The following is a 22473-nucleotide window of genomic DNA, read 5'->3' on the forward strand; positions in this document are numbered from 1 at the left end:
AATCACAGCAGCAATGGAGGAGGGGTGGGATCCCCTAAAAAATTTATTATAGAATTTAAATGGAAGAAAATCATTCTAAATAAAAGCACATTGTAAATACTGTCAAGCCTGCCTCACAAATCCCGCGTGTTATATTTTTATCAGTAATTTCACCAACTGTCACAGTGGAAGCGGCTCGTGAATGCACTCTGCTTGTGAGTGTGTGTGCATCTTGATCATTTCATGGTAAATTCAGGCACGTCAACCAATTACACACACACAGACGGAACAGTTTATGTCCTATTGATCAGTCTAATTTCAACAGGAGAACATTGCTGCCGCCATCCTTTTGTCCTCCAAGTACTTTAATACTCGCGGCGCCTTTATGAACAGGGACTTGTAATCGGGAATGTAAAGAAAACATGTTGCAAATGATCCAGTAATGTATCCAGAGGGGAGAAGCTGTCAAAAATCTAGGCTTTAAGGGGTAACAAGGCCACTTCACAGTTTTTAATCCGACCTGTCAAAGAAATAGACACAAGATAGCTTTGGATTCATAAATTTGTAAAGATATTCTTCAAAATCTGTTAGTGTAAGGGGAAAAAAAACACAAAACAAAACAAAAAAAACAACAATTAGTGCAATTTGCACACTAACGGGGCCCCCTGGTGGAGCCTTACTGGAGCTTTCACAAAGTGATGTTCAGACTTTTAAAGATGACTTCAGAAATCACCTTAGAGCTACATTTACAGAATAAACTCTTATTTAAAGCTACAATCTCTATGTCCATTTGCAAGCTTACAGCTATAAAAATCCACATCCAGTTGCAACATAGACATCCTACATGATCTTACATGCTCTTGTTTATGTAAAACAAGCTTTTTAAAGATCTCAGTCACCCTGTTTTGCTTGTCAGTAAAAGAAAAAAAAAAGACAGCAGCATGTTTTCCACCACCGCACAAATCTGCCACCTCCGGTGATTGATGCAGTCAAATTAGATGTATGTGGAACACTGGCTCCAGCAAATGAACACATCAACTGATGACCAGCTGTTTCTAATTATTATACACTGGTTAATTAGGACGGCGTGTCACCAGCATCGACGGCGGCAGTAAACTGTGTGAAATTCATAATTCATGCTCCGGCGTCCAATGCGCCTCCCTGATCAAACCGCCACGGTGGATGGAAAAGGCCATGCAGAAAGAGAGCACAGAGCATTTCTGTGTGTGTGTGTGTGCGTGTGTGTGTGTATCTTGTGTGTTCACAGCTCTTCCTCACACCTCTCCCCGTCTCTCTCAGCAGGGTGTGTGTGGAGGAGGCAGCGTTGAATGTCTGGATCTCAAAGGTAAGATGAGCGCCTCACTCTGTCTTCATTAAATATGACTTTATGTCACATTCACAACACTCATTGCTTTTAAAAATGTTTCACGTTTTAACAAAAATGTAAATGTAAAAAAAAAGAAATACACAAGTAAGTAAAATATAAAAAAAAGGAGTTTGTTCTCCATTACCAAAGCCTCATATGCAGTTACAACACGATTGCTTTACTTTTATGGCTTGTTATCAGATTATGACTGGAAATTTACCAGTAAAGCTCCTAGTGGAGGCAAGAAGAGAATGGTGCCTTTGCTGCACTCCATGGGCTCTAATTATTCTCCTTTTTTGTCACGGTTTGTGATTTCTGTGTCTGGTTTTGTTATGTTTTTTCTTGGGTTGGACGTTTACAGTCTGGTTTGGGTTTTGTTCCGTTTAAACTTGGTTTATCTCTATGTTTTATTGTACATAATTTTTTTGTTTGTTTGTTTTTTAAAGATCATTATGACACCCTCATAGTTTTGTTTTTTAGCTTTTTTATTGGTTGTTTCTTTAAGGATTGGTCCAACTGTGTTTTGCAATCAAGATTTTTCTGAAGACTGCGCCATACTGTGGAGTACTTGTTCCATCAAAATGTTGCTCCAGGCTTTAACCGGAGACTCTCCTGCATCCTCAACACATCCTGTGTAGCATCTTCTGAAGATGCTACACAGGATGCTTCACTGTGTAGAATCTTCAGAACCTTGACTGATTCTCCCATTTGATATCAGGTAGCACCTACTCACTAGACGATGGTGCCACCCTAGAATAATGCTACCGCCATTATTGGAACTCATGGTTTAGATACAGGGGTTCCCAAAGTCGGTCCTCGAGGGCCGGCCTCTTGCATGTTTTAGTTCTCTCCCTAGCTTAACGGACCTGGATCAAATGATGGCTCGTTAGAAGGCCTAAGAAGAACATTGACATGCTGAAAAGGTTGTTGGTGCCACCAGGGAGAGAACTAAAACATGCAGGATGCTGGCCCTCGAGGACCGACTTTGGGGACCCCTAGTTTAGAGCCTACCATGCTGGTGTTCCAAGCACGGTTGAAAACGTGACGTCAGAAGTCTGACAAGAGGGATTCTCACACACCCCTGCACTTCTCCACCTGCAATCTTTTCTGATTCTCTTCCTTTTTTAGTCAGACAAAAAGACAAAGACTAAGCTTCCATGTCTCCATTTTTGTGTTCTGTACAAATCATGTTGCACAACTTTTTGGACTCTTTCTCTGTCCGCCACATAACGATGACACGCACTTGAGCTGTTACTCAATTGTAAGAGAAACGTGCCTGAGAAGAGTTGAACCGTCAAACCACAAGGCGCTAGTGGAAAGGGGCCAATAGCCTCAGCATAAGACCCTCTTGGACAGTCTTGAAAGCCAATCAGATTACGCAGGGACAGATATACTCTCATCACAATAATAAACACTACATAAGCTTTGTGCACACTCCATCCCCTATATGTAACCCAGTTCTAAGACTCAACATTCAGGTTGATTTTTGGTGTTATCAGCAACCTACAGCTTTAATTCCACTAAGTATTTTTCTTGGAGCTTGTCAAAACTTAGTCATACTCTTTGAACCCTAAAACAATGATATCATTTTGAATTAACTTTGATGCATAAATACTTTGATGGACTGGTGACCTGTCCAGGGTGCATCCCTTACACAGTAGTTCTGTGTTTCCATAGACAAAACTGTGTTTCCATGTTTGGTTATGATGTTTTCAAAACAGGTCTTTCTTAATAAGTGAAGTCACAGTGGGCATCTCTATTGTCACACACTGATCACGTCTGACATCTGAGGATCTCGACGTTATTATCTGCCTCTGTCATCTTTCAGTAAAGTGATTAGTGTTAAAACAGAGGGGGTTAAGGGTTCTCTGGAAATGGTTATGATAATAATTATTATTCCTCTCTCTTAGCTGTGAATATAACATTAAACCTAGAAGAAGCTGAAACTAAAATACTTTAAAGTCACAGAAATTTCTCTGATTGGTAACAGTTTGATTTGGATCACTATAGATGAAGGTTCAGTAATAACAATAATCAGATTACAAAGTTAACAACCAAATATTCACATTAAAATGACAAAATAATCACTCAGTTATTTTTTTTTTTCTGTGAAGGTTATGAGTGCTCACTCAACAAACCAAGCCATCACTCATTCTGAATGAAATTCAAAGGTCTCTGATACTCCTCAATCCCATCAGATTTTATTTTTATAAAAACAAAATCTTGCAAGTTTGTAACAATGCAACAGCTTCTAAAGAAAAATTATTCTTGTACTTGAAACTGGAGCACCCTTTTGCCATCCGTTTGCATGAAAAAACATGCAAAAGGATGGTAGACATGAAGCAAATGGAAAAGCATGCCAGCTCCACATAGAAATGCCCAAACCAAGATTTCATCCCAGGAGCTTCTTGGATTCAATGAGGCTAGAAATCCAGGAGGAACTTCTAAAATATATGCTTCTTTTGTATTTTTTCCATAGGTTTGAAAACTTTCCTTTTTCTTATGTCCAATAAAAAAAAGTTAATCAAACATGTTGGGATGCTACTATGTATCTATGTGACTACATAGACATGTACAGTAATACAAAATGGCATGTAAGGAAAAATAAACTGGAAGTGCTTGATGTAGTTACAGTATCAGTTCAAACATGATCTTTTGGCTTTGATGTGCTTTTTTCATTTTTCATCTTGATTTTTTTCTCCTGTGGTAAAGAAACATGAAAATATTTCTCTCTTGCAAGAAGTTAAGCTGTTGTGTACAGGTACTTTTATTGATTATTGCAGTCTGCAGGCAGACAGTAATCAATGCACACTCGAGCATTCACATCTTGGAAGTCCAATCATGAAAAAACGGAGCTATCATCATTATTTTCTCTCTGTGTTTCTGATTAAGTTTCAGAACTTTATTAAAAGAAAAACATAAACACACAGGTAAACTCCGACTATAAAGGAAGTTGTTTTGTCCTCTTTTTTTTTTTTTATGCTGAAATACTCATTTCACAAAAAGGATAAAGCATGTTCAGAGCGGTGCAATTTTGCCTGTTAGCAAACAGCCTCCCAATTATCTTGTCTTTGATTGCTTGCCTCCATCAAGGTGAGCGATTAGACCACCGCTCCTGTGAAGCTCTGGAAGTCGTCCTGAAATCGCTGCACTTTGATTTCATCAATCTGCAGGCAGCGCAACTGGAGGAAAATGTGAGTTTTATGAGCAAAACTTATTTTCCCCCGTCTTCGTCTTCCAGTTCCAATACAGTTTCATATTCAGGCCTTTCCTTGTATCAGATTAGAAACTGTTTCTTTTTTTTTCCTTCCCAAAGAAACTTCATAACATTCCTGTCAAATTTCAGGCCCTGCTTTCTTCATTTTACCCCTTCACCATGTTTTTCTGTTCCAGGGTGCATCGTCCTTGCTGGATATGATTTTGTACTATGAATCCACAACATATCTTGACATTTCTGACAACGGCAGTATGGGAACATCATCTTGGAGGGCCCTCGCTCATTTGATAAAGCAGGTTGGCTGACACAGTGGAACAGTAATCTTTTCATGTAGGCTTTCTCACAGGGATAATGTTGATCCGGAAAAAGTGAGTTTGTGGTGCATTAAGTGGAGAGAAGATGCAGGGTTGGACAAACACGGTGAGAAGTCTTCGTCACTCAGCAGACACATGCAGCCACAAACTCGCTGAGGATTAAAAAAGCAGCGTCACAGGTTGCATCAGTGGATGTAACTGATAACAACAGGTTACAACCAGCCAGATCTCAGCTCTGGCTGTGAACCCGAGGCAGTTCAGTCTGCGTCAATAAGAAAGCAGGAAGGCAAACTTCTTTATTTTGCTGTACACTGAAAACAGTGGACTGGCATTGAAAGCAAAGTACAAGTTAACAGCTTTATTACATCTGCTTATCTCTGAATTAAGCACAGAATAGCTCCATTCACGTTTCTGCTGAGCTAACTTAATGTCCTTAGTACCCATAGGGTTTCTCCAAGCAGCTCTTTTAGTGTCACTGGAGATAGATATAGGATGTCTTTGTTTCCGACTGGAGCATTTTAACTTGGAAGACAAAAGTTGGATGATAAACTAACCAGGAAACGGATTTAACCTATCCTCCAAGTGAACCATCTTACAAATCTGAAAGGAGAACTCTTCTGAGAACTTGGAAAGGGAACCTTCACACATTGGTGTTGGTACTGGATTGCATGATGGAGGGAGTTGTTAACAGTCAATTTTCAGTCACCAATTCACTTAGAAAATATGTCTAGCTCATTTTATGTTTAGCTAGGCATAGTCTAAACATAGACGTTGGTCTATCTATTCATTAACTGAAAAGGCTGCTTGTTACATATAACAATGTTGTGCAAGATATTTATTACATCTATAATTAAAATTGGTCAAGCAGAAGTGATTTATGAAACAAAGAAAATTCCTTGCTCTTTTATCTGACTGGGATTGCTTCAATCTTGATCAATGTGTAATCTTAACTATATACAGAAACACTAATTTTACTCAAAGGATTAAGTGTAAAAATGGACACAAATCAGAACACATTTATTTTCATAACATGTTTGAACTAATGGATTAAATTAACGTGCAGATTATATTCTGACACAATTCTGGTCCATTTTCTGCTTGATCTTCTGGTTTCAGAGTGTGTGTCTATCTAGACTGGATGCTTGTAATGTGTGCCTGGTTGGCTACCCGGTTCAGTCTTTATCTAAAGCTCTGCTGACCAGCCGACTCCGAGTGCTCCACCTGAACAATGCCCAGCTCAGTGGCTCATCGCTGTTCACACTAGGTAAGGAACAGTCTTCTTTTCAGCATTGCTTTAGTAGGCCAAACTTTATCTGACAGAATGATGGCCTCACATTTTATTCTGGAATACTTTGATAAAAAGAGAACTTCATGGTCGACTCAGTAAGTGCAAGGTGTCAGGTGTTTCTCTAAACAAGCCAAAATTATTAAGGCCGCACGCTCTGATGTTGGGTTAAAATTCTTGTGACGTTCACTCTTACAAAGCTGTCTCTTCATCTTTGAATAATCTTCTTCGTTAATAGTGATGTAATTCCGATATATTTGAAATAACCTTTATTAATCTTACCAAATTGAAAACAGTTGCTGATTACTGATGTGTTTCTAGCTTGGCATTGTGTGGTCACTATATGGTCACATCTGACTATGATCAATTACTAATGAATTTGATCATTAGCCTTGATTTAATATCTGGAAAACTGTAACCTGGATGCTAACCATGCCCTTGAGAAACTTGTGTTGATTCTGCTTTTGCATTAGCTCAGACAACATGTTACTATCAATGTGCTGAAACATCTTTTACCCTCTGAACAATCCAGTACAAGAGCTTCTAGTGTGTTTATATTGTGAGTGTTTGTGTTCTTTGGTCAGCAGGACCAGATTTTGACCTGTGACCATCTCTGCAGGTCTGGACCAGGATTAGAGGCCTAATCTCTTACCTGCCACTTTACGCACCACCGCACATGTCTTTAAAGGCTGTGGCAGCCAGGACACAGACACCCGCATTTATACATTTATTACAAGCAAGCACAACACAGAGAGAGTTGTGTTAGTGCTTTGCAAGGATCCATGCACAAACACACACCTAAACACATCTTAATTCAAGGCAGACACAGACATAGATCAGATGTAAATCAGACAGATTGCACAGTGGCAGTCTCCCGTTTGTCCTGAATGTGTGAAGAGTAAACCTTAACACATTGAGACAACAACATGGTTCGTGTCTATTTTTGAAACTTATTCAAGAAAAAAAATATCTGGGTTCATTGAAGATGTCGTGAGCAAGTAAACTGTTAATTTTAGTTTTGAGATATTTTTCAATGTATGCATCAGATGAAGAAAGAAATCAGAGAAGTTTAGGTTGCAACTGTCAGTCCACATTTTTTTTTACACAAAACATATTCAAGGTCAAATTTTGTTGAATTTACATAAACATATCCTTCTTTGATTTTGCCTATGATGTTAAACTGAAAATAAATCCATTTAATTTATTGTGTTTAGGTTTCAAACATGGAATACATCTATCAAGAAACATTCATTTTTCATGATCAGATCATCAAATGAAAGAATTTAGTTTGTGTTTATGACTTCTCATGTGGACATGAAAATCAAAGTCATGCTCAGAGCCAGTCGCCTCCACTCAGCTGGGAGCAGAACAGACCCAAATGGACTCAGTATGCTGCCCACTCTTCCCTCCTCGTTTTCAGGCACTTCCTGAATCTCTTTGATATTTCAACTCTACCAAACCGCCCTCCTCCTCCCACTCACAACCCGCACTCTCCCCCCATCGTTCATGCCTTTACCGAGCCCTCTGCCCAATCCCTCCACCTTCCTCCCCAGCGGGGGTCCCAGCTGAGGATCACTGCCTTCGATCAGAGCGGATTGGGTGCTTGCAGTGGAGTTGGCCCAGATCAATCCCACCGATTTCACCATTTGCTCCCCGCTGGGCTTGATGACAATGTTGGCATTCCACATGCAGGCCTGTGGGTTTGATTAAATCTGTGGCATTGATCTAGGTGGAAGGACAGCAAGGGTCCAAAAACATGGACACAAGTGAATGACAGCACCGTACAGACAACACAAAGGACACAAAAATACCCCAAACACAGTTGGATTTCAAATACATCTCTAAACAGTGATAAAGTCATGAAAAGAAGTGGTTAAGAGGCAATGCAGAAATCTGACAGGTGTTCTATTACCTCTTCTGAGAAGTAACGTGTCTGCTTTCACCTTTTTTTATTGCGAGACGAAAGACCAACCGCTTCTTCATTGTAAGAACTGCTGGAGGCTAGGACTCCTGCTGTGAAATCATTTTCATGATCACGTTCACTAAGTCCCACTGCAGAGGCCTTGTGGTTGGCGTTCAGGACACAGTAGATCAGATTTAATACATATAAATTGAAACTGCATTTCAGTTTTCTCCAAGGTGAGGAGACAACCTGTTGGTTCTGGTCCTTTTCTGACCCTTCATACTGTCTCATATAATCGTTTCAGCAGACAGTGCAGCAATATTGACAGGATCCAACTACCTGCTGAAAATGATTGCTGATAAAATAATTCATATTGAGGAACATTTAACTGCCTGATTAAAGTTTGATTGCCTGCTTTACTCGGAAAAAGGTGGATGGTTGTCTCTGCCCCATTTGGAGAAGTTCCAAGCTGCCACCTATAGTCATCAGATTTAGATCAAGTTGTAGACCTCACTTTCATCTGCTTGTGTTTCTTATCATTTTTTAAATCCCTTTTTCTTATTGCCTGTAGTTCGTGCCTTGAAGACAAACAGAGCTTTATTGGAGCTCCATCTTTCCAGCAACCAGTTGAATGGCTACCAGGATGCCATGCAGCTGGGAGAGCTGCTGAGATACAACAACACTTTGCAGACGTTGGAGCTCAGCGACAATGTTTTAGGAGATCCAGGTAAGTTACAGAGATGATGACTGATTAAACTTCACAACTGGATTTGTAAAAGGTTAGTACTAAAGTTCAAAAGACGAGTCTGGAGAGATACTGATGAACACATGCAGGAAACAGGGAGAAAAGATGGGAAACTGAAGGCTGGTTCATGAGTCTTAGCACTTTTAGTAAGTGCTAAGACTGCCTTGGACGGGGTGGAACCTTCACATCTCTATCCTGATAACATCATTTACATACCTCTTTAAAGTCAAACTTGACCCAAGCAACGCTAATAAACAGTGGTTGTTTTTCAGGATTGGAAGAGCTGTGTGATGGTCTATCCAGACAGACAAAAGGTCTGAAAGTCTTAATCCTCAAGAACAACCAGATCACGGAGAGAGGCATGAACCACCTGGCCAAGACTCTGGTGAGGAGCATGAACACTGTTGTCTAATCCCTTGCCAATATAGACCTTTTACTAATAAATGCGAATTTTTTTTCTTTCATCAGTTTCATCTCAGAGCAATAAGAGTTGATTTAAGAAAGTTATTGAAGGAAGTCTTAAATGTTATATTGTCAAGAAAAAAATGTGTTCAAACTACATTCATCATGCCTGCATTTTTCTGGCGTCTGCTTTATTCATTCAGGTTAAATCATGCGAAAGGTTTTTCCACATCAGGACACTTTTGTAGTCAAGGGATGTTCTACTTTTCTTAAATCCTCTGAGACTGATTTGTTTTGGTGTTTCTTCGGTCTTAGTACTGAAAAACACGGAGAAGATTTTTCAGTCCTGTTTCCGTTTGCCTACTTGAGCACTTTGAATAACCTTCAACTGTCTTGGTTGGATACATAAACAGCTTCTTCTTGTCTTGTGAGATACTATTGTGCAACTCAGACGGGTGGAAATTATGACTGAGCCATATGATCTGCAGTGTTACCATAAGAAGAGCAGTTTGATGAAATAATGGATGTGAGCTGCCACTTCTAGGAGTTCGCCATAATGACCATAATTAGACCTTTAGCTGCTCATGTGGATTATGATGGCGGATTGGAAGGGTGGTATTTAGCTCATCTGCTTAGACTTTTTCCAGGAGATTAGTTGTGTTTTAAGTCTTGATAATGATGTCCAGGTTTCCTTTGTTCTGATAGTATTTGGGAGTGCTTGTGTTACACAGAGCTCTTGTTGTCTTCCAGTTTAAAGTCAGCATGTCATGTGTGAAAACACACTGTTTTTGGTTCTTCACACTCCCCACTTCCTCTTAAACTTCTCACTCTAAACCCTGTGGGGTTCACGTTTGACAGCTTTCAACCACGCAGTCGCCTCTTTAATTGTCTGCTATTATCCCTCGTGCATATCCATCCGGGATGTTCTCCCTGCTCCCGCCATGCGTCGGATGTGGAGGCTCTTATGTGTGCCTCAACTTGGTGAGGAAAAAGGACTGAGAAAGGGGAGGGAGGAGGGTCTGGAGCTTGTTTGTTGTCACGGCAGTGCAAATTAACTCCAAAGAAGACGCTCTCCAGGTCTGTCAGTCGCCTGCCTGCGTGTTTCCACCCCCGTGCTCCGTCTCTTTTCAGAGCAGTGACCAGAGGAGGGTGGCGAGGCGACGGGACGCAGCCAGGAGTGGGCGTCGCGTTCCTCTTCAGGCGACGTGGGCCCCTCGTGCACCAAACACCCCCAGCTTCATGCACCAGCTAATCAACCTTCAATGCTAATGCGACTCTGGAGAGAGAAAACAGAAGTTCTGAGTGTTTAACATGAGAGGAAAATTTTTTAAATGGAATAATATTCACAGCTGAATGATGGAAGTCCAAGTTTTTCAGTCTCGCCAAGCTAGCATACTCTTCAACACTGACACAAACAGCGATTTAAGTAAATGAACCCTGTTTCTGCAGCCAGGTCTGAAGATCCTGGAGGTCCTGGATTTAGGAGACAATCACCTGGGGAACGAGGGCATCCAGGTGATCAGGGAGCCACTGATGGTGAACAGTTCGCTGTTGCATCTCGGCCTTGCCCAAAGCAACATCACCTGTGAAGGTACAGCACACAGTAATGTCTAAACATCTACTGTCTTGTAGACAATTCCATCAGTCTTCTGAGATTTTCTGTTCTGCTGCTGCTGAAAACATGTTGAGGAATACATTTGTGGTACAAATTTTTGAAGGTCTCCCTCCATGTAAAGGTGCTGTGGCATTGGCTGAGTTCCTCGCTGAAAGTCGTCTTATTCAGAGGTTGGACCTCCATCAGAACCGAGTGAAGCTCGGAGGCTTGATGGCCCTCAGCCTGGCGCTGAGGATTAATTGCTCTCTGTCTCATCTGGGTGTGGATCCCATACCTCCACAAGAGCTGGTAGGTGGCACTAATGTGGTCTGGCTCAGGATTTCCTGTTGCAGTTGGTTGACTCTAGACCTCTTGGAAATGTTGGTCGATTTATTCCAGTCGAGAATCACTTAGATCTTAGCTTTCCAATTTGTCGTAGTTCGCAGAATCTAAATTAATGTTAGCTTTCCAATACTAAACTGAGTTGGAATGCTTGTTAATCCATATTCTACCATTTAACCGAGACCAAATGGAGAGAATAAAAAATTCACCCTACTTTATTTACACCTTCATGTAAATAACACTACAAAATACTGTAACTCCTTTACTTACAGTTGTAACTTATTCCCAACCTAAAAATGGCAATCAAGTCCATTCTTTTCTGTCCTAGAGTCCTAGCCTCAGACGTAGAGTTACTACTCCGTAGACAAGGTTCCTTGCTTTAAGATTTACAGAACTTCAGAGCCTGAAGTCCTTTTCTGATAAGATCTGCCAGGCCTCATCATTTGCAAAACGGCAGAGATGGAATCCAGGGGTGCTATGGTGGTGCAGGGGTAATGCACAACCCATGTATGTTGACACTCAAAAAGCCCCCCCCCCCACATACACACACACACACACACACGCATACACTTTACATTAGATTAGAAGTGGTCCAAGCTTTCCCCACGTCATCTAAACACATCAAGGGTATTTAAGGATGCTTGATTGTTTCCCAATCAGTTATGCTAAGATAAGGAGTCAACATTTTGAATCCAGATCAATCTGATGTGCGACTGTTGGTCAGGCTCTCCTGTCATGAGTCCTTTAAATATTGTGAAATGTTTTGTTCACAAACTGCCCCAGTTCTCACTAAAGTTCAAAGCCTAAAGAAGTTGTACATGTTAGTTTTTATCATGCTATATTGTGAATTTATAATAATGATACAATGAAAGCATAAAAGCCAGTAATTTTGGGTTGGGGAATGTTGTGACTATGTTTCTATATTTCAGCTCTCCAGTAGTTTCGGGTGAATTTTGATGAATTTCTACACTGGTTTTTGTTGTTTTCAGATTTGTCTCTTGTAGAGTCAAAGTCTGTGATGTTATACGTTTTTTTGTCTCCACCTTTCCATGGCTGCAGAGGCCTGAGGAAAACGATGCCATAACTTTAATACATGCCCCTGCTGGATTCACTAAATAATTACCCACACTTGCCATCTGTTTGTCATGATTTTATCTCTGCTGACTTATTTGCATATTAAAGCATTAATTAAAATCTCGAAGGAAGGGGATGCTTACTTTAAAATTAACTCTGAAGGCAATCCGTGCACAGCTTCCAGAGTAGTTTTATTTTTGTTTGCAGAGGTTTACTGTTTGTCTGCATGTTGTTTACACGATTAAGTCTGATTTTTATGAAACGCCTCCTCTGGCTAAAATCAGGCGAAAAGATGTGCCAGATTCTGGAGGATGTTTCTGTGAATGTGTGTCATTAAAGCTGGGATTTCTTCATCTTATTCCTCAGTTCCTTTCCTCCCCTAAAGCTGCCGAGAGATATGATTAGCATTCCCGCCGTTGTTGGGAGCTTGTGTGGCCGGGCATTTTAAGCTGTGGCAGGTTCTGGAGCCACACAGATGGGATTTGTCTTGCCGTGGCCTATCCAGGTGGGAGGAGTGACGATCGTATTAAAAACCAAATCTTTCCATCAGAAAGCAGCGGGTGGCCAGATCAAGTGTTCCTGCTCATTCACATTCCCCAGGCCGCAGAGGAATACGTCGAAATTTGGGGAAAATAAGTGTTGGAGGGGGCTATGGCACTTGCTGATGTGCATTGTGTGTGTTCCGCCGTGTGTGTGGTTTCATGAGGAGGTGGGGGAGGGAGAGGGGGGAGTGGGGATGCGCATATTTAGGAAGCGAGAGAAGAAGAAGGTAGAAGAAGGAGAGGAAATCTGGGTCCTCTCGTCTTTGTTTACAAGAGTCGGAGTTTTCATGTCTGTTGCCACACTGCTCCATTTGATCAGTGGCCTGTTTGCTGTTAATTATTAATTATTTACCCTTTTAAAATATTCATGCTCCCTGGCCCTGGTGGAAAGCAGCCTTTTCTGAGGGGCATCTTCTCTCTGTAGCCACTGCAAGAGGGAGCTGTGTATACATCCTTATCAGGGGACCAGCTAATGAAGTGAAGTTCCTCTGCCCGACACGCTCTTAATCACACATTGGACAACGGGGCCTTGGCGCCTGTTTGATGCCTAAATATTTGGCTTTGGATTTGTCCAACATGAACGTCCTGTTAGCTTAAGAGTTAGAGATAAGGCAGGAGAGTGTCCTCTTTTGAATGTCGCATGTCAGAGAGGTGCATAGTCTTGTCTGTGGGATCAATTTTGGAGTGAATTGTATGTGTGGATATTCAGTAACTCATTGGTCTTGGTATACTGAAAAAAAGGTGATCTAATTTAATAAATTGGTTTTTTTTCTTAAGCTGAATTATGCCATTTTAGTCTAAAAGTTTAAGGGTAAAAATAAAATCACATTTTCCTTGTAGACTTTTAAAACAAACTTCAATCTTTAACAACAAACCCACCTCTTTTTCCAGGATTATGTGGCCACTTTTACTCACTAGTTGTACATAGCATTATGCTCACAGAGAGTTGTCAATTGACAGCTCTCCTAAGGTTCCACAAAATATTTCAATCAGATTGAGATTTGTACTGGCACATTGTAACTTCTTGTTCCTTTTCATTTTCTTGGCATTGACCGGTTCTGCTTTTTGTCTTGCAAACATCAGTTTGGTTTGGGTTGTCTTTACAAACTTTCTCTTTGGGGCACTGACATGGTTGTTTGCCTTTTCCCATTTCTCTGTGGTTTGTCAACCAAAGTAAAGTTACCTTTAGAAACTTGTGACATTTGCTCCTTACTTGCTCTGCTTGGGTTAACTTTGATAGGTCATGTCCATTTTTTAACTTTGTTGACTGCTCTGTGCAAGTTTCTGTCTTGCTTTGCATTACATCTGAGAATAGAATTGTGTTTTTATTGAACTTTGAGGAAAATACAGCACACAAGGAAGCATTGATTCATATTTTAGGTGTAGCATGAAACAGAAGGGTCTCTGGGTATGTTTGTGGGTTCTTGTCCTGTCCCAGTAGGGCGGCTAGGTGACGGGACAGCCCGACCATGCATGCAGCTTGTATCATGATGACATTGCCGCTCTGGGGAGTCAGCAGCAACCACGCAGAACAAGTCTCACGGCAAAGCCTCGGAGGGTGGCAACAAAGTGGGCTCCAAGCAGATGGATGGATCTGAAATCAAACTGTTCCCAGATCTGCACTGAAACTGCAGTACACAACAAGGCTCACAGGACTCAGTCACCTTGATGGAGCAACTTCTTATCTTACCAGATGAATTAAAAGACACTTCTAAAAGGGGTGTATTGTGTAAAGTATTTTTTTTGTTGTATATTATGTTATAGTGTCAGTCCCTCATCAAAAACATACTTGGAGTGTTGCTTTACATATTTTATGCATGTTTGAGGAATCATTGAGTCTCCTACACCATTGCTCATATGTTATCTTTAGTTGTTATAAAATGCTATATATAATAAACATAACTTAAAAGAATCTTGACAATTTGAAACTTTGACATTGGCCTCTGGCCGTTTAGGAAGCTCCTAGGCTTTCTAATACTCTAACTGTTAAACACACCCAATTTATACATTTGATACCATGTGGACATAACTGGACAATGCAAGTAAGGACAAATACGAAAACTTAACCATGAAATTCTTTTTGTGGCTGCATATCTGAGGGGATACCAGTGCAGCATTGTATTCTGATGTTATCCAACATCTGGAATCAGAGTTGACTTTTCCTTTTGATGCCTCTGAAAGGGACAAAGCTAGATGAGTCTCTCCAGCAGGCGACAGGGGTTTGGGGGTGGAATAGCTGAAGGGTAGCTGGGTGGGTGGGGGGTTGGTGATCCCCTGTTTCTTTGCAAACACAACAACTGCAGCAACACACTCGTCGCTGCGCTCCTGATGTATTTTCAGGCAAAAACAGGCATATTTGCCAGCTGTGTAATTTACTGCGGCTCTCATTTGCATATTAAAGCTTTAATTAGCCCCTCTGAGCGTGAGCGTGTCTCAGTGTGTGCGTGTGTGCTAGGTTGGGGTACGGAGTTGGGGGTATAATCACTTCAGTGTGCAGTCAAGAGAAGAGCGGAATGGGTTTGGATCAGGGCTTGGTTCGAGTCCTGGGGTAAGTGGAGCTGCTCTGTGATCCGGTTCTGATCGATCACAGCAAGACTCATTTACAAACGGTCCAGAAAAGGGTGACATGTTCTATCCTGAGAAAACATCCAAAGTGTAACATCTACATTTCCATTTGAACAGGAACTGATGTCTGCAAAAAAAAAGTTTTTGCGCTAGGATGAGGTAGATTTTCAGCTGTATCGAAATTAGTGTATTTCGCAAAACTGCAATGGAAACAAGTTTTTTTTTGCATCACACAAGTCATATGATCAACCACTGTATGGTACTACTGGTGGAAAAGATGAAGACAACAGGAAGTGGTATGAAGATGCTGTTTTTTAATGACTTATCGAATGAACAAATGTATTCATGTGTAATTTTAATTGTGTTTCTTACTTAGTGGAAACACCGCAAATGCAAAATTGTGTTTTGTCAACATTAGCAGAATGTTGACAAAGTTTTGTACACATTTGGAATGGAAATGCAGCTAATGGAGAAAGGAATGGCTGGATATTTCTCCTGGATTTGTCACATCTGGGACTTAACCTTAGGTGGAAGATGATTTCTAGAATGGATGAGATATTTACGTTCCAAGGCCTAAACTAAACTGCTTGGTCTGATTATGGTTTCAACTTTGAGACTAAATATCCTACGTAAATTGTTAACATTGAGTCATATTCAAATATTATTGAATGTTCAAATACTATATTCAGTAGCATACTTCTTGTGTGACACTTGTTAGTTCTATTAAAGTGCTGATCTCAGTTTTTTATAAACAAGACTTTAGTGATTTCTGCAGTAGAGTTGCACATATTCAGTTGATTTGCTAATGTGTTCTGTTTTAAAAACTTCCTCTGATTTGATTGATGAAGTGTTTTTTTTGTTTCACTCAGCAACTTCTCTGTAACATTTGTCATATCAAGACTTTTGCAGAGCCACACAGTAGTTTTATGCAGAGGGGAATTTTCTCAGTGGTCATAGCCCAGTAAGTACACATTTCCCACTAAGACATGCAACACGCTCGCTCAAACAACTTGGCATAATGACCAAAACACTGAAAGTTCTGCAATTGATATGGGTCTCCTCTGCATAAGAGGGGGCATATGTATATAAGCTGAGCACAAGTGGGGGTATCGGATCGCATCGGCTTTCAGCGGGCATGTCCTGAGGCGCCACGCTCAAACAGTCACCCATCAGCAGCTGGCAGCCTCTCATCTGACTACCATGAAGTCCCATCCATGTCTATCTCTCTCCCTCCCTTCACCCACAAGCCACATCCCTTTCACTTGTGAATGGCGGGCTGACTGCAGAAATTGCCCCTGTCCACTATGTGTGCTGAATATTTAACTATGAATATGAAATATTTTGGCAAGACTTCAACCACCTTCAAAAAGTGAGAGCCCCCGTAGCTCTCTGAGCATGCAATCCAAATATTCCGAGCTCTCTGTGCTCTCCTGAATCGATCATCCCGTCGCTGTATGGAGAGATGTCAGGAGGCCGAGTGCTGAGTGATCTTCTCCGGTTGGCCACCGGAGTCAGTGACTGAAAGTGAAACTGAGGAAGATAAGCAAAGACTGCTGCAGTTTAGAGTTCAGGAAGAACCAAAGTTTCAATCCTTTTGCACTATCTTCTGTCATACTCCTCCTGAATGGAGCTTGATAGTGGTGAATAAAGTTCAACATTGAGCAGTTGAGAGTTTATCATGTTCTGTGCTGGAATTTTGTTACAAAGTTAATAAAAGCAGCCTGTATAGTTTAATTCATAAAATATATTAAAGTAAACATTTATGCACATAAGAACCAAAAGCAAAATTTAATCCATTTAGTTCATAGTTAAGGAGCATTCAAAATATTTTTTTTCTTGTTTTGACTTAAACAGAAAAGAAACATGCAACAGACTGAAATAAAGACATAAAATATAATATACAATATATAACATCAGGTGAAATGAATAACATATCATTACAATCATTATGTACATCAAACTATGATATGAAGGTGAGGGCTTGTTTGGTGTAGGGGTTTTGGCGGTGGCCCCTCTTCCTGTAAGCAGGTGAGAACTGAAGAACATATTGACAGTCCAATGCAGAGATATGAAACAACCACATTCACAACTAGAGAAATTTGTACTCTCCAGTTAATCTGACTTGTATTTTCTGGACTTTGGGAGGAAAGAAGAGTTTTCAGAGAAAACCCACACAGAGGGAGAACACACACACCGAGTGTATTAAGTGTTTCCGGGTTTCTGGCTTTTGGCTGCCTGCTGTACAGAAGCTCAATGCTTATTTTATTAAACAAAATTTTGATGTTTGCTATGATTTGGTAGTGAAAACCTGGAACATTAGTTCAGAATTTGGTGATTAGGCTTTTCTACTCCAGACTGGGTGGCAACCATAGTCATCCAGTCTAATGTATACTCATGCCTACATCCATACACCAAATGGCAGGGGAGGAAGCTGAAAGCTCACTTGCATCTTTCCAACTGCAACATGACTACTCTTCCCACAGAGGAGCCATACTCACCGCAAACTTGAAAACAGTTCTGTTCCAGAACCAAGTACATGCTCAAATCTTTGCATTTCACAATTTTTCAGAGGTGCTAATTTTTTTATTTTATTTTATTTATTTATTTATTTTTACACTATAGTATCGCTACATAGCTAAATAGCTTCTAATTTAGAGTGATTCTAAATTAGATTGATCATATCGTCACTGATTTGCACAGACAACATGGAAAATGAGGTGATCTTGAATTGATGTGGGAACAGTAATTGGCTCAGATGTTCACCTGGATCTGAACTGACTGCAGCTTCTATCCAGAGTCAGTATCTAATGCTTTCCAAGCTGCCTTCCTACTAAGGTTCAGTCATTTTCTCAACCAATTTTTGAAGAATAAAACTAAAATGAACTTGGATTGGATGAGTTTGACTGCAGAGCTTCTCATTTATCAAAGGTTCAGCAAATATGCTGGTGTTTCTGCTGTGGAGATGTTAAACAAAGCTTAAGCCATATGTTGGTGTTAACCAGCAGATGGTCACTGTGTTGCTGACCAGGTTTTTCTTGCTGGTGTCATCCTGCCTGACTTGAGACAGACTTTTCCTCCTCAGCCTCTGAATGAATATTTCTGCTGAAGTAGACCAAGTGAGAAATTTCTGAAACCTCCTGCACCATGCAGGACAACCGGCCATGCTGTCTCGCAACATCTCAGCCACCCCTTTCGCCCCCCTCCCCAAACCACAGCCTGGGCCGGGCACCATGGAGAGGAGGTAATTGGATTTGTTGTCACTTTCACTGGCTGGCAGGCTGGATCTGTCTGCTCAGCTTAGTGATGAAGACATCAGTGTGACAGGAACCTTGGGACAGGATCAGCTGGAGTCCTGGACACAGCCAATAAATCTGTGGTCATGCCACGGCCATGATGCCTTGGCCACAGCCAGCTGTTACCTCTGCCACCTCCCCTCCGGCGGCAGTGCCCGATCCACAGCCTGGGGAGTGGGCAGCCTTATTAAAGCAGATGCCAGATCCCCTTCACTCTGTTGGAGAGGTCAAGGGGATTCATCCCAAATACTCCTCTGTGCTTCTTGTGGTTCTGGGCAAAATTGGCACCAGACGCTAGTGTCCTGGCATTCCCCGTGAAGAGCACTGTAGTTAGACATCTTATTAAAGCGCCGACAGGAAGCCAGTCAGAGTCAAGCTCTGTAGTTTCAGCTTCATTGCAGCTGTCCCCTGGTTCACCTCAACGGAGCCAATGATTTATGTCTCACAGAAAGACTCAGCTGATCAATTCGTACTTGATAAAATGTTACATAAAAATATGAGGAAAAACTTGATATATGATTAAAAAAAAGATACAAAACAATTATGTCACTTCCATTGCCGTTTTTCTCCTCTTATCCATTACAATCCGTTTGACTGAACCACATTCCATGAACTGTGATGATGATTTTCCCAGTTTGTGCTGTCCTTTTTCCTTCTACTAACACAAAACCTTATGGAATAAAGCATGCAGTGTTTCAAATATTATTTTTTTCTTATTGTTCCTGTAAACACACGTCCAATGTTATGGAATACTCCATCGTCCTCTATTGGAATCAGGTCAGGACTGGAGAAGGTCCTTCTTTTCCCACAGCCATTCTTTTGACAAGTTGACAGAATTTGACTTTCCATGAATGTGGCCTTCTTCGAATTCAGAAGTTTACATAAACTAAGATTACTATGCAATTAAACAATTTCGAAAGTCACATAATATTGTCATGACTTTATGAGATTTCCATCGATTTGTTAATTCATAAAATCGCTTCTCTAATGTCATTCTAATAAGTCTTGGTGGGACATGCTCTGTGAGCAAAGTGGTCAATAAATATTTTTCCACTACACCAGTTGTGTCTGGAGGGATGTCCCAAACATTTGGTAAACTATTATGAGAAGCTTCTGTAAAGATACTGAAACTCTTTGACCCAAGTCAGACAATCTAAATGGCAATTCTATCATACACTAGCAAATGTGTAAACATCTGCAATTCCTTTGTAATAACATTGATATTCTGCCTTATAGAAAGGTTTTCTCTGAGGGTTCTTGTTTATAATTTTAAAGTTTAAAGACCTTGTTATAAATGTGGTTTCATACTTGAAGAAAAGACTGGTAGGCACTGACTGTTTTCGAGAAATGTGAGTTTTGAAATAGCATTTTTCCCTCATGTTTGTTGGCATTTGAGTGGGAAAATCTTTTCACTTACCCCTAATTATTTCTTAATTTCTATTTTGATGTAGTTGCACCACAGAAACAGCATTTTACATTTACATAAGTTATGCAGGTTTTCTAATCTAAAGAATAATAGCTTTTTGATATGAGTGAGCATGCAGGAAGTTTTAGCTCATCTTTACCAAACAGATCACTCCCAGACTGTAGTGATTGTAAAATTATCATTTTGGAGATCAAAAGCATTTATGCCTATTTTTAGACTCAAAGAAACTGAAGAACTATCTGCATCAACAACATCCAGCAGCCAAAACAAGCAGATTTTTATTTATTTTTTTCCAGTGGGGTGGTGGGGCGTTGTGGTGTTGCACTTGTAAAACTGTGAAGATCAATTAAACAGAGTTAAAAATGCCATTGGCCGGGGGTCTCTGCAGTGGTCTCCTCAGATAATCAGCAGCCCAGGGCCGTCTGTAATCTCATGGAGGAGTGTTGGCTTTTCCACGCTGCTGCTAAAAACAAGGATTAGAAAGTTACCGCTGATAAACGCTGAGAGCACATAGAGGATGGGGGCAGGTGGAGTCAGGGTGTCTCTGTTTGGATTTTTTTTTTTTTTAACCTACAGAAATGTTACTACAGAAATGTTAGAAATATAGAAATGGCTTTTTGTACGTCAATATAATCCCAAAAAATACTTCCTTTCCACCAATACAAACAGAAAATATCACTTAAGCCACCTATCTTTAGATTTTTCATTGAGAATGGACCAAACAAACACCCCGACATCAAATGCAGATTTCTTATTTCTAATTCCAATTTCACCCGGGCATCTTGAGTACATGACTTACATCATTTAGGTGAAGATTTTTAGTTCTCCTATCATTTTCTTCTAAATCACTTAGAAATGTTTGGTTCGATGCGTTTCCTAGTCGGGGATTGTCTGCATCGGTCTGCACTGGTTGTGGTCAGTTAGTGTGAGAGGTGGTGAAGAATAAAGTCTGCAGACGTGAGAGAGAAAGTGACTCGAATCAACCCAAGTTGAGTTGCAGTCAAACGTGTTTACATTTTTCTCTTTAGTCGGATCTGGACTCAGTTGATGAGTGTGAACGGATCTTCCAGGACTTTGACTCCGCTGCCAAAATATGCTGACACTTTTTCCGTCAGTAGATTAAAGCACATGGTTGCAATATATAACTAAATCTATAAATCTAATCAGTTTGAGGACATAGGAAGTGAGATGTCACTTAAAGCTGCGGTATTCAACTCCATTCATTGAGGTCCGAAGCAGAGAAACTTTTAGTAATCTATTCTGTCTGCCTATGTAATAAAAATAAAGCAGAAAATCAAAAAAATCCACTTTATGGTCAGCTAATTATAAAAAATATGAACCATTTTTTATCTCTCCACTTTAATATTTGTACTGAAATATAAATTGAGCTCTTTCTTTTACATTTATAATAGATTAGTGTTTTAAATGTGTTCTATTGCCTGATGTAAGATTTTAAAAGTCAGTTATTCAAAAGTGATTCATTAATGAAAATCAAATGTTTGTTTGTTCTGCAAAGAAAACTTCTGCATTGTTTTTCAAACTCAAAATTCATTTAATTTCTATCATTTTAGAATCGGTCTTCTTCAACACTTCCAATCAATTCTTTGTCAAATAATTGTTTATCCATCTTAACAAGTTTAGATGAGCCCGAGGTGTATTCCTTTACAAATAAAATCACTTTAAATACTTACACAGTACAATCACGCTGCATATTTCCTTTCACTCCTGGGAGCAAGAACTTGAATTCCTTAACAAATTTAACCAAAGTTTTCAGCTCCTGTTCCGATTTATGGGTTTGTTTTTCTTCTGAGCTGCTGCAGGAAAATTAAACAGCCTTTCTTTCTTTCTCTGAATATTTACAGATCTAAGGCTATGAATTCAAATCACAAAAACAGAACAATTAACCAAATATAAGTACGGTAAATCAAGCTGCATTCCTGCAGTGTTGGATGCTCAGGTTTTATTCCTGGTCTTATATCCAATATAAGTTTTTGTGACAGCTTCAGAGTTATTCTGAGTTACAATAATTTATTTTAAACCAGATAAAACTTGAAATCACAGCTGCTCATTTGCTGTAGAGATGTACAGTGCAGCACATATGTTTGCATTGTTATTCTACCTCATTTGTAAAACAAAATATGTGGTTTACTGAAATAAAAACCTCAAATCTGCAGCAACGCTCAGATCTTTCTATAATTCGTCATGTTCACTGGGATTCATGCTGCATATAAAAATTAAACAAAATCAAGAAAAGAGAGTCCTTTCATGTGGAGAGTGACACACGAATCCAGTTTTAACACTCAACAATTAAATTCCACAATATAATTTAGATACTTTGACTTTTCCTCACTGTTTTTTGTCTTCGCTGACGATCACTCAGCTGGATTAATGCATGTCTCTTTGTCTGTTGTTTCCTCTGCATTGTT

The 22473-nt window shown here is 40.1% G+C and overlaps 1 protein-coding gene across 1 annotated transcript in view; it reads left to right on the top strand.

Moving 5' to 3' along the window:
* Positions 1-22473, top strand: part of si:dkey-288a3.2 (protein phosphatase 1 regulatory subunit 37) — a 39136-nt gene that overhangs the window by 9918 nt on the left and 6745 nt on the right. Inside the window, exons 3-10 of the mRNA XM_044142981.1 lie at positions 1279-1324; positions 4439-4539; positions 4739-4858; positions 5993-6140; positions 8636-8791; positions 9082-9194; positions 10661-10802; positions 10948-11114. Coding sequence (XP_043998916.1) covers positions 1279-1324; positions 4439-4539; positions 4739-4858; positions 5993-6140; positions 8636-8791; positions 9082-9194; positions 10661-10802; positions 10948-11114 — 993 coding nt within the window. The remainder of the gene's footprint in view (positions 1-1278; positions 1325-4438; positions 4540-4738; positions 4859-5992; positions 6141-8635; positions 8792-9081; positions 9195-10660; positions 10803-10947; positions 11115-22473) is intronic.

The sequence above is a fragment of the Gambusia affinis genome, linkage group LG16 (assembly GCF_019740435.1).
Source record: "Gambusia affinis linkage group LG16, SWU_Gaff_1.0, whole genome shotgun sequence".
NCBI classification, from domain to species: domain Eukaryota; kingdom Metazoa; phylum Chordata; class Actinopteri; order Cyprinodontiformes; family Poeciliidae; genus Gambusia; species Gambusia affinis.